The 10615-nt window shown below is 37.3% G+C and overlaps 1 protein-coding gene across 1 annotated transcript; it reads right to left on the reverse strand.

Annotated features, from left to right (window-relative positions):
- LOC120103844 (uncharacterized) lies at window positions 1-10293 on the reverse strand. Its single transcript, XM_039126497.3, has 3 exons — window positions 9957-10293; window positions 9417-9862; window positions 1-942 (listed from the first exon to the last, which is right to left on the reverse strand). The coding sequence occupies exons 1-3, from the start codon at window positions 10243-10245 to the stop codon at window positions 349-351; spliced, it is 1329 nt and encodes a 442-aa protein (XP_038982425.2). The 5' UTR covers window positions 10246-10293; the 3' UTR covers window positions 1-348.
- Window positions 10294-10615: the final 322 nt, after the last annotated feature.

Consider the following 10615-nt stretch of genomic DNA (forward strand, 5'->3'; position numbering starts at 1 on the left):
GCTCAAGAACACAACAATCTTGATTAATATTAGGCATACAGCAGCACATTCCCATTTGGCAGAGGCATCTGAAGCTTGTAAATTCTAAAGGTAAAATTAAACTTTATCATATGCTTTCACCAAAGCATCATCGCCCCAACTTGACAGAGGGCATTATGAAAGAGTTCTCAACCTAACATTATTCACCAAACGCCCATACCAGTTCTATACAGTGCCATCAAGGCTAGGCACTTGCATCTTACCTATGTCAGCAAGTCCGAAGAACTCGCTACCCTACTTGAATTAGGTTTTCCGTCTTACCGTCCTTTTGGCATTCACAGACAAAATCAGCAACTCTTGATCCTTCAATCATTGAGCTTCTGCCTTCTTATCTTCTTCCTCTACCTCCTCTCTCTTTGCTGTTTGATTTACTTTTACCTTCTTTCCAGCACTGGCCGGCATCCTGGGTTTGCCGTCCTTTTTCGACTCCTCAAGCTGGGCGATATGCTTCTTCCCACGTAGGTGACAGGCCAACATGACCTCACTGTTGCATTTCACCTTGCATAGGTCGCAGCGGTAGTTCTTCTTCTGAACCGTCTGTTGCTTCTTGTCTTCTCTTTGATTCTTCACAGGCCCATTGGTTGATGCACCCTCTGTTGGCAATGACTTGCCGGTTACCTTTGTCACAGATGTCGAGCCTACAGCTTTCTTGGTTCTTCTGAATTTGTTAGCACCAAGTGGTGCTTCTGTGGCTTTGGGTTTCTTGCCTTCAACTAGTGCTTCTAGATTGGCTTTGTGTTTTTTGCCTTCGAGGTGTTCATCCAGGCCCTGCTTGCTGGTGGCACTCACCTGACAGAGAGCACAACTCCATTCCTTATTGGATGGCCTAGGAAGTTCACTTCCTCCTGTAACAGCCACTGATTTCCTCTTCATTCCAGATAATTTTGGCTTTGACGGCGTAATCTGCAAAATGAACGCAAGACTGATCCCATGCATCACAGATGATGTATCATTTAATGAATGAAGCTACAATCCAATAAGAGGGAAAGAATGTTAAATTAAAGGGAGAATATAACAAATTGATTCTAATGGCTAATAAAATCATTAACATACAAATGATGAACAAATTTTACCAATTCTAGGGACAAGAAGAACGATACACTTAAATTGTCTAGGCCTCTGGAGAGCAATGTCTTCCTTCAACTTGAAATCTTTATTTATTTAGTTTTCAACATTTTTATTGAAATATTTCATTTTATCTAAATACTGTTGCGGAGCCCATCAAGCATGGCGTGGCATGAATCTAGGGCTGGAAATAGGCTCGGGCCGGGCTTCAGGCCAGGCCCGAACAATTTCAAACCAGGTTTGGGCTTAAATGTAAAGCCTATTTGTTTTTCGAACTGGGATCGAGTAGGTCATTGGCCCGGCCCGGACCCAACCCGAGCCTGAGCGCCGAACAAGGCCCGATTTCAAGCCCGAATCAATTTGTTTTTGTATGCTGTTATTTCGAAAGAATAAAGAGGAAGAAGAGAACAAATTAAAATGGTTTAGCTAAGAACAATGTATCATATATCATTTACTTGTGTTATAGGAGAGAGGTCAATGTTTAGCTAGCTCATTTACTTGTGAAGCAAGATTATGAAATATTAAACTTCAACGGGTTCAAGCTAGACCTATTTTTAACTCAAATGGATAATTCGGGCCAGCCCAATCGGCTTCAGGTCAGGTCTGGGCTCGGGTTGGGCTCGAGCCTGAATTTTCCAAAATTTTTCAGGCCAAAGCCTGGCCTGAAGTCCGAAAAAAAAATTCGGGCCAGGTTTGGGTAGGGGCATGACTCGGCCTAGCCCAGCCCACGTCCAGCCATAGGCATGATAGAGAACTTGCTCACCTGATGCATAACTGCTTATTCAATGTTATAAATGCCTAATACTAAAGTGAAAAGTAATTGGGGAAGTGATTATTTCCCTTCTTCTACAGAAGCATCTCTTCAGATGCTTTTCCTATAGTTTTAACAAATCTATGCAGCAAATATGTACAAAGGTATTGCAACTAAAGAATATCATGTAAACCTGAAGCATAACATTTTTACGATGTCTGTGTATTCCAAAATATACTGGCTAAAACACTCAGTAAGGCATTGATTGATCATGTTGATGTGATTGAGAAGTTATGCCTTTCATCATAAAACTAAATCCTTTGTTTAATCTGGGATGCAAAATGGCCACCAGAACTCCACGCCCAATTTGTGCTTCCCGATTAGTATCCAAATCAATAGTAGAATCTGTCCCTGGCTCCCAGAAAGCAAGTTAAGCTTAGTCTTGGCTCTAAAGAAGTTAATTATGAAACCATCTGAAAGAGTGTCTAGACTCTGGAGCTTTAATAATTAATATCTTGCCAGCCACTCACAGAATCCATATTGGCATAGTAAAATTTGATAGCCCCACAATAGAAACCAAGAAAGAGTTCAGCAGGCAGTCATGAAAAAACAGGAACATAACAAACATATCCCTAACAAAGTAAAACATTTTCGCTCTCCCAGCCAATTTTCTATCAAAACACAACACAACATAGCAGAAATATTAGGATCCTTCCTAGTGAATTAGCTGCATAATCTGATGACTCCTTCATATCACAAAAATAAGTGAGCTATGGAAAAAAAAATAATACCGATTTTGCCAGTGTCAACAAAAAAGTGGAATCAGAAACAAGTTTGACAGCACATTATAAACCGAACAACCGATCAGATACTGTATCTGTACTCCAGAACTCAATGACATGCCAGATTAGTGGAGTCACTATCACAGATTAGAATAGAAATTGGCAGAAGCAAAATGCACAGATGGGCCTCCATAATTGGTCCATCATTTGCATTAAGCCCTCGAAATAATTTATGATTCAAGTGCAAAAACCCGTGATTGGAGATTAGCATTGAATTTGAATGACCTTATCATCTGTACCAATAGTCATAAAATGTTTTCAAACTTTTAGAGCACATCTCGATATGTAAAACCATTTCCATATAGATAGGACAAGGCTTGTTGGTGATCTTAAGGTCTTTCTTGGATAGAAAATTTAAGGTTTAGAATGATATCTAAATATATAATTCCAATTCAAACCATAGCTTATTATTGCAAGAAAAACTTCAAAATGGTATTGAAAATTTAAAAACATGGAAATTTCGTAGTTCACTGAATAGGTTTGACAAGAATCAACCACTAACTTTAACTCACAAATGGGTATGACTAAGGAAACATCAACTAAGTAGCAGGTACATGCAAAGTACCTTCATCTGTTAACGTAAAAGACAAGAAATGAATGGACAGCTTTTCTTCTTATTATTACCTTTCCATTCCAGTCAGTCAGCTTGATTCTTAGGAAGAAATTAATAAGTGAGTGTGTTTTCCATGTGTACAACCGATCAACAAAAATCTAAGTTCAGTGATTGGCTAGTCAACCCTCAGCTTTTATCAAGGAAGCTTGAAACCTCAACCTAATTATATCAAAAACTGATTACATTCATAAACAAAACCATATCAATCAACATCTTGATAAGTAGGATAATAGAGAAGTTTTCAGAAGTGAAGATTAAAAATCAAATAAAAATTCCGATAAAATATCTAACAAAGCATTGATTCCTAGATCATAATATTTTTCCCATAAAAATTCTCCTGACAGTGATATGCAAATCTATGACCTAGGATTACATGCTTATAGTTCACAATTTTCATGATTTCCGCTTTGCACATGAAACACCTCTTGAGTACTCATGCTACTTTAGATGAACAGAAGAGAAAAGATGATTGCAAAAAAGAGATTGGGAAAAGATACTCTATATACTTCAACAGGAAATACCATAATAGTTATATGACAATTTAAGCATTCCACATTTAGAAAATCATCAACCCCCCCTTCCTCCCCCCCTCCCCCCCTCCCCCCCCCCCCCCTAAACACACACACACACAAAGAAGTTAGAAATCTCAAAGCAGTTATGCTAGACTAGCCTTTTCCTCCTTGGACTGGTTAGTATTCTAAAATTCTAAGATGCACGATGTCACAGGAAATAAAAGAAAAAAAACCAATATTAGACCTCATGCCAACCCCTCATAGCCCATTGCCAGCTGTCCCAATAAGAGCAATGGACATAATATCAAGTGTCCAAACATATGTGATCACCTTGCACTTTTATACAAGGGACTACTTTGCAGACACACTTAGTTTGGTCCAATCCACTCTGAGATTTAGTAATGTATACACTTACATTAATGCTAAGTTTGGATTGCAGAATAAGGGAAGGAATGGAATGGGGATTCTAGTTTTGGCTTCATTTCAATATTTTGCGCAACAAGTAACAAAATCACATTTCCTTGGAATCACCATTTCTTTAAATAGAGAGTTCTGATTCCACTCCTTTAAGTGATAGGAATATTCCTATGAAATGAGAATGAAGTTATTTTGGTATGAACTAATTATCAACAATTATGATATAAAATAAGAACGGATGATATATTTGGTGTGGACTAATTAGTGACATTTATGGTATAAAGTTTTAATGGATGATTAGTTAACATTTGAGATGAACAATGAAATGTAAAAATAATGACCATTATAACCGAATGATGACTGCTATTTAAAAGTCAGTTATGTTTGTATGTAATACTGTGGGAGGACTCAAAAACAATTATAACTGGTGTTCCAAAACATGGTTTTATTCCTAATCAAGGGTATAGTTTGAAAATTACTATAAACCAACTTCATTTGAAATATCACTAGCTACGTTCAATATTGGAATAGAACTCATTCCTTTTCCATGCACTGGTCTTCTGTTTCTCTAGTTTCCATTCCCATTCGCATTATAATTTCTTTTTCATTTCTGTGAAAAAAATACTGTAAGTGCAATTCTTTAAAATTTATGGGGCACTCGCATATATGCAAGCAGGTTCGATAACACATGCTTCTAGACTATCTAATTCCTAAGTGTATTTTTAACTCTTCCACAACTAACATAATTAGATATACCAATATTGTAAATTTCTTTGTCAGCCCAAGATGACATAATATCATTAAATTTTCAAAAGTTAAAATTTATATTAATCATTTCAATTACTTTTAGAAATTAGAAGTACTTTTATCAGTCGGATTCATAGACCATGACAAATGGCTGCACACCAACCATTTTTCAGCCATCTTAAATTCATTACAGAACACTACCCCTTATCAGTAAAACAAAGGATAATGAGCAAAGAAGGTGTTCCATTAGGAGAAGAGTCAGTTTTTCATGGCTGATGAGTAAGTTTTCCTCTTTTTTATTTGTTTGTCTTCTCATGTTGCTGGATAAATACTACATAAAACAACATATCCTGTTCAGTGACTTTCCCATATTGAGTTTAGAAGTACCACATGCTAAGTAAATAGAGTATCTTTTAATGTTCAGCATGTTTTCCTGTCATATCTATATGAAATGCATTTTGGTCAACCTGATGACGTGGAACAGTATTTCTTCTTTTCCTCTTTTCTTTCATCACAAATTTGCAATTATGAGAGGCTATAAACAGGTCAAGTCAATTATAGTTGAAACAAACCATATTAGAATTCAAAACTGGGTAATATGGCTGGGTAATGTTCGGATTCAATATAACTACAACACTGAATCCAATTCAAACAATATAACTCAATTTTTTCAGCGACTAGATCAACCTGAACATGATTATAATGATATGCCATAAACACAGAGATGAGCCCAATCAAGTTGGAGAAGACTGCAGAAAATTTGTTTGTGAACCCTACTTGAATGGTCACAAGATTTCTGCATGATACGAATTTGAAGGAAAACCATAGAAAAGCAAGGGTACAGACCAAAATGTAGTCAATAAAAATGTTAAAGAAACTAAAACCAGCCACCTGCTAACACCGGTTTATGACGAAATATTAATACTTCATCCTTCACACACATTGCTCACCATCAAGTTTAATAGCAATCAGGTCAATATGTCAACACATAAGGCATGCACACAGTTACTATAATAAAATAATTTTACTTAATCACCAAATAAACAATTTCACATGAACTTTAACTCTCTTTTTATAGCTTGTTACATATTTGTTGTGACAAAAAATGGGCACAGCTCAATTTAGATCAACTCTACAACTGTTAATTGTTTCTGCTATAGGAACAGTGAGATATATAATATTAGATTTAACAATAGAATCATAATGTTTGTGATTGGTGTAAAATGGCCACATACAGCAGCAACTGCAAATGGCTATCATGGTTGCAGCAGAGAGTTACAAAGCCCAAAAGATTATAAAAAACTTTTCTTAACAGACATGTTGCTATGGTATGGTGGTTGTTATTAATCGTTCTAACAACATCTAATAGAAAATGACATTGCTGTGATAAAACTTCTCATATCTGAAGTTCTTTGCTCAAATCTACCATTCTAACAACATAATTTAGCTTTCAATTATATAACTTCATTAAAAAAAATATTTTTGAATATTAAATAAACTCTTTTTTTTTTAAGAAAAAACATCAGGAATTTCATAACTCAAAATTAATATACTAATGTATGAGGCAAAACTCAGTTTCATTGGTAAAATTTCAAGCTGAGTCTGAAAGACCATGCCACAAGCATCTCAACAAGGTTATATTGGATATAATAGATACTGTAGATAGTAAATGGACATAGAATTACACCATTTTGACAGTGTTCTAAAATCATCTAACTAGTGGGACACTTTCATCATCATGGAAGAGCACACTTATTCAATGGATGCCAAAGGTCTTGTAGAAGGAAAATTTACTAATAGTAATGGATAAATTGGCTTTGTGATCTGTGGAAAACATTAAACTAAGAACTCACAATGATGGGCATTTTTGTAGATTATAGAAATTCATCATGGTATGTATTTAACAATATGGCTAGTTATAATAAAAGAGGTACAGGAGAGAGACAACCAATACAAGTTTTTGGGCGCATACTTATAAACAATTTGGATCTTTCCACAATCCCACCTTTTCACATTAGAATATCTAATCTGATTCAGGATTTCGATCTGAACTATTATCAGAATATCACCAAATCCAACTCATAGTCCAGAAGATAATGAGCAAAATGTATTTGTATAGGTGGCAGTATCAGTTTCTACAGCCTCATTGACTCCTCGAAAACAAAAAAAAAAGATATGTGCCCAATCTGTTGCTGAATTTAGAGAACAAATTCCACTCTGAAATCCAAGCACATAGTACAGAAATTGAATAATATCTAGTATCATAACATTACAATCATGTTAACCTGCGGACATTTATCTGATGAATTCCATTTCTATAAACCATTAAGCATGCAATCTAAAAGAGATAATTTACTTAGCTATATAGTCATTTTTCCATCTACATGCATCTTTGATGGTCAATAGGTTTTCTCAAAATTTTCGACGGGATCGGTCCAATGGCCCAATTTGAACAATGTAAAATCTGGCCCACAGTCCTGCCCATAGGCGTCCCTACTTGTCAAAGATGAAACTTGAGACCAAAGATGATTTATTGCTTTTGCTAATAAGAACATTAATGGAGGCAAGATAATGGTAGAAAGAGAAGACATCCCAACATTACTAGTTCCGTAAAAAAGAGAAAATAGATTTCCTACATTAAATAGACTTAAATAATGTCATATAAACTAGCATACATCGTCAACTATGCAAGGGTAAAATAAGTTTCCCGATAGCGACAGCTGACTGTTGCTTAAACTAAGAAATGCAGGTTTTGCACGAGACTCATCACAAGTACATATAGCTTAAACTGTAGCAAGAATCAAGAAATCGAATGTTTGGCTGATGCTGCCATCCTGCCACTATATTTTCTCAATCAAAGTGACAAGGTTGTCTATAGTCATAATAACCAAACATATCACACAGAAAAATATCACAAAAAAAGTCATGCACAAGTAAGAACATCGATGCCAGAATCAAGAGCAGGTGGAAGAGAGGGTAGGGGCATAAGCACAGGTAAGTGGATATTTCAAAAACACTTTAAGTAAGTGCTTAAAAAGTGGATGTGGGTTCAAGTTTACAGTGAGTTCTGGAAGCAGGTAAGCTATCTTACAGCTTCGTATTACTTCTCATCAACTGGTACTGCAAAGGCTGCCATACTGAAGACTAACAAAAAATTGCCTCATATATCTAGTGATTTTTTGAATAAGATTTTTAAGTTACTATGTCATTTCAACCAAACATGTTTTTCATTTCTCCAAAATACCAGCTGATACAATATCAATATATGGCTGAGATTTCAGTTTTTCATTCTACATTCTTAAATGGTTTTTTAAACTTAATGCCTCCTTAAATGGGTTTTTAATCTTAATGCCTCATAAGTACACTTAATCCTGGATTTACCATATCTGTCAATATGTCTATATCTTGCTTCCTATATATTCGCCAAGATTCCGGGATATCCCGGCTCTTTCTCAACTTTGCTACACTTCCAACATAGCCAAGATAGACCAAGATCTCAATTCATCTAAGTATCGGAACAAATTAAAATGACCGACCTATCCGTCTTTTGGTTGAAAAAAAAAAAAACTTGCTACCAGAATGTGGACAAACGTGCATGCAGAATCATCCTTCAAAATGCTTCTTTAAAAGCTGCCTTCATAGGCAAAATAAATGCCAGCATCCTGTGACATTATATCTATTATACATTAAATAGAGACAATTTTGAATTTTAGGAATCCTCCCAATTCTTATTCTCTGGATACCCTAGAATCCACTAAGGATTTCCAGTCTTTACAACAGAGTTTCCTTTTCTTTTATTCTAATATTAATGACAGATTCAATCAGATCTGCTTTGTTGTCCAACAAGGTTCACATATTGGGTCTTATCTGACACAGCCTTTCTATAATACTACTCTTTATGCACTGGCTAAAGAGCCATGGAGACTAACTAAAAAGGCACATATCTTCTCTGGTCAACTAATATCCAAATAAATAGCAGCCATTCCATAAATACCTTTGAAGGTCCCAGCTATGATAAGTAAGTCTAGTTTTGTCCATATTCAAAAAAAAATTACAGTTGATTTATTTTATAAACAGCATATAAACACAAAGAATGATTATGTTTTTGCGTAGAATCGACAAATCTACCATATCATAAACATAGTGTGTATTTTTTGGTTGTTTATGCTTTTTTTGAAAAAGATGAGCTATGACTAATTATTTATTTCAGTTTCTTGTGAATTGAACATGGTAGAGTACTAATGCTAAAAGTTAAAAGAATCATAAAAGACAAGGGAGGGTTTTGAATTCCGATGAATGTTCTCGCAGTAAGGAAGCAAAGATTTAGCATGAAATGTAGTGGCTAAAGCAGCTCAAGAAATCGTCAAAAAGTATAGAATCACAAACAATATAAGGAAAAGTACAAGGAGTAAGCGAGTACAGGTTTGCACCTGTCTAAAGTGCGACACCTCAGGCTGTTGCTGAGGCAGAAGCAGCTTCCTTCTCACCACCGGTTTGGGAGGAAGTGATGGAGGAGGTGACCACTCATGAACCCTATCTTCTGGAGACATAGGCACCCGAGGGGCCCCGAACCTGTCCACAATTCTAGCTTCTAGACCAATCTGCATTCCACGCTCTAATCCCGCCTCAGGGTGCACCCGGGCCCCCGCCACCGAGGAGTACCTCTCCGGCTGAAGCCGTCTCACGGCCATCGCGCGCTCGAGTTCCAACTCCCTCCTCACTTCTTCCTCCAAGATTCTCCTTCGAGCGATGTCTCTCGCGATGAGCTCCTCCCGGATCCGCTCCTTCTGGAGCTCTCGCTGCAGGGCTTCTCTGGATGTGATCGGCTGCATAAAATCGCCCCTTCTGATGTCTCCCCCAACGTCAATGTAGCCCGCTGATCAAGAAACACAGATCAAGAACCGAATTTTACTTCTTGATCAAGACAACAAGCATCAAAACGATCGAAAAAAACGAGACTTTTCCCTCACCGCGCAATGCCTGCTCCGTGAAATAGCTATTCGTGGTGGTGGAGGCGGAGGAGGAGGTGGAGGAGAAGAGCAAGGGATTGGAGTCTTCGGCTGCTCGATATCCATAATCCATGGGAACAGAGGCGGAGACGTCCGCGAAGGAGCGACGGATAGGGTTAGGGTTTGGGAGAGAAGAGAAGGAAAGGAGAGGCTCGGTGTCGGAGGGAGTGGGGAAAACCCTAGCCCTCAAACTCGAAGGAAAGGGGAAGGGCAACGACTTCGAGGAATGGGAGGGCAAGGAGGGCTCCATGGAATAGACAACTGGGAGTGAATAGGGCGGAAGACGGCAACGGGCGGGAGGGAGATATGCGAGCGACGCTCAAGGAGCAATTGGTAATTAAACTTTAGAACGAGGGTTTGGCTGGGAATTGTCACACTGGCTGAACAGAAAGGAGGACTTGCCCTGTTTGGGGGAGCTTTTGGAGGCCAAAAAGAATCCTCCAAAAATACTTTTAGATAAAAAATAGTGTTTGATAAAACTTTCAGAAAGCTGTTTCAGTTTTTGCGGGAAGCTGAAAACAACTTTTGGGGAGAAGCTCTAATTTGGAGCTTTTCGAAAACGCTGTTTTCAGTTTTGTCGGGAAACTATTTTTTGGACCAAAATACCCCATTTAAATCTC

This window comes from Phoenix dactylifera, chromosome 2, assembly GCF_051530095.1.
Source record: "Phoenix dactylifera cultivar Ajwa chromosome 2, Ajwa_hap1_PhDact_Kaust_v1.1, whole genome shotgun sequence".
In the NCBI taxonomy this organism is placed as follows: Eukaryota; Viridiplantae; Streptophyta; class Magnoliopsida; order Arecales; family Arecaceae; genus Phoenix; species Phoenix dactylifera.

Bases quoted from the DNA above. Each gene is read 5' to 3' on its own strand.
- LOC120103844 (XM_039126497.3), bottom strand. From the start codon at position 10,245: ATGGAGCCCTCCTTGCCCTCCCATTCCTCGAAGTCGTTGCCCTTCCCC. The intron at 9,863-9,956 runs GTGAGGGAAAAG...TTTCTTGATCAG, and splicing joins CACGGAGCAGGCATTGCGCG to CGGGCTACATTGACGTTGGG. The intron at 943-9,416 runs GTGCAAACCTGT...TTCATTTTGCAG, and splicing joins AGGTGTCGCACTTTAGACAG to ATTACGCCGTCAAAGCCAAA.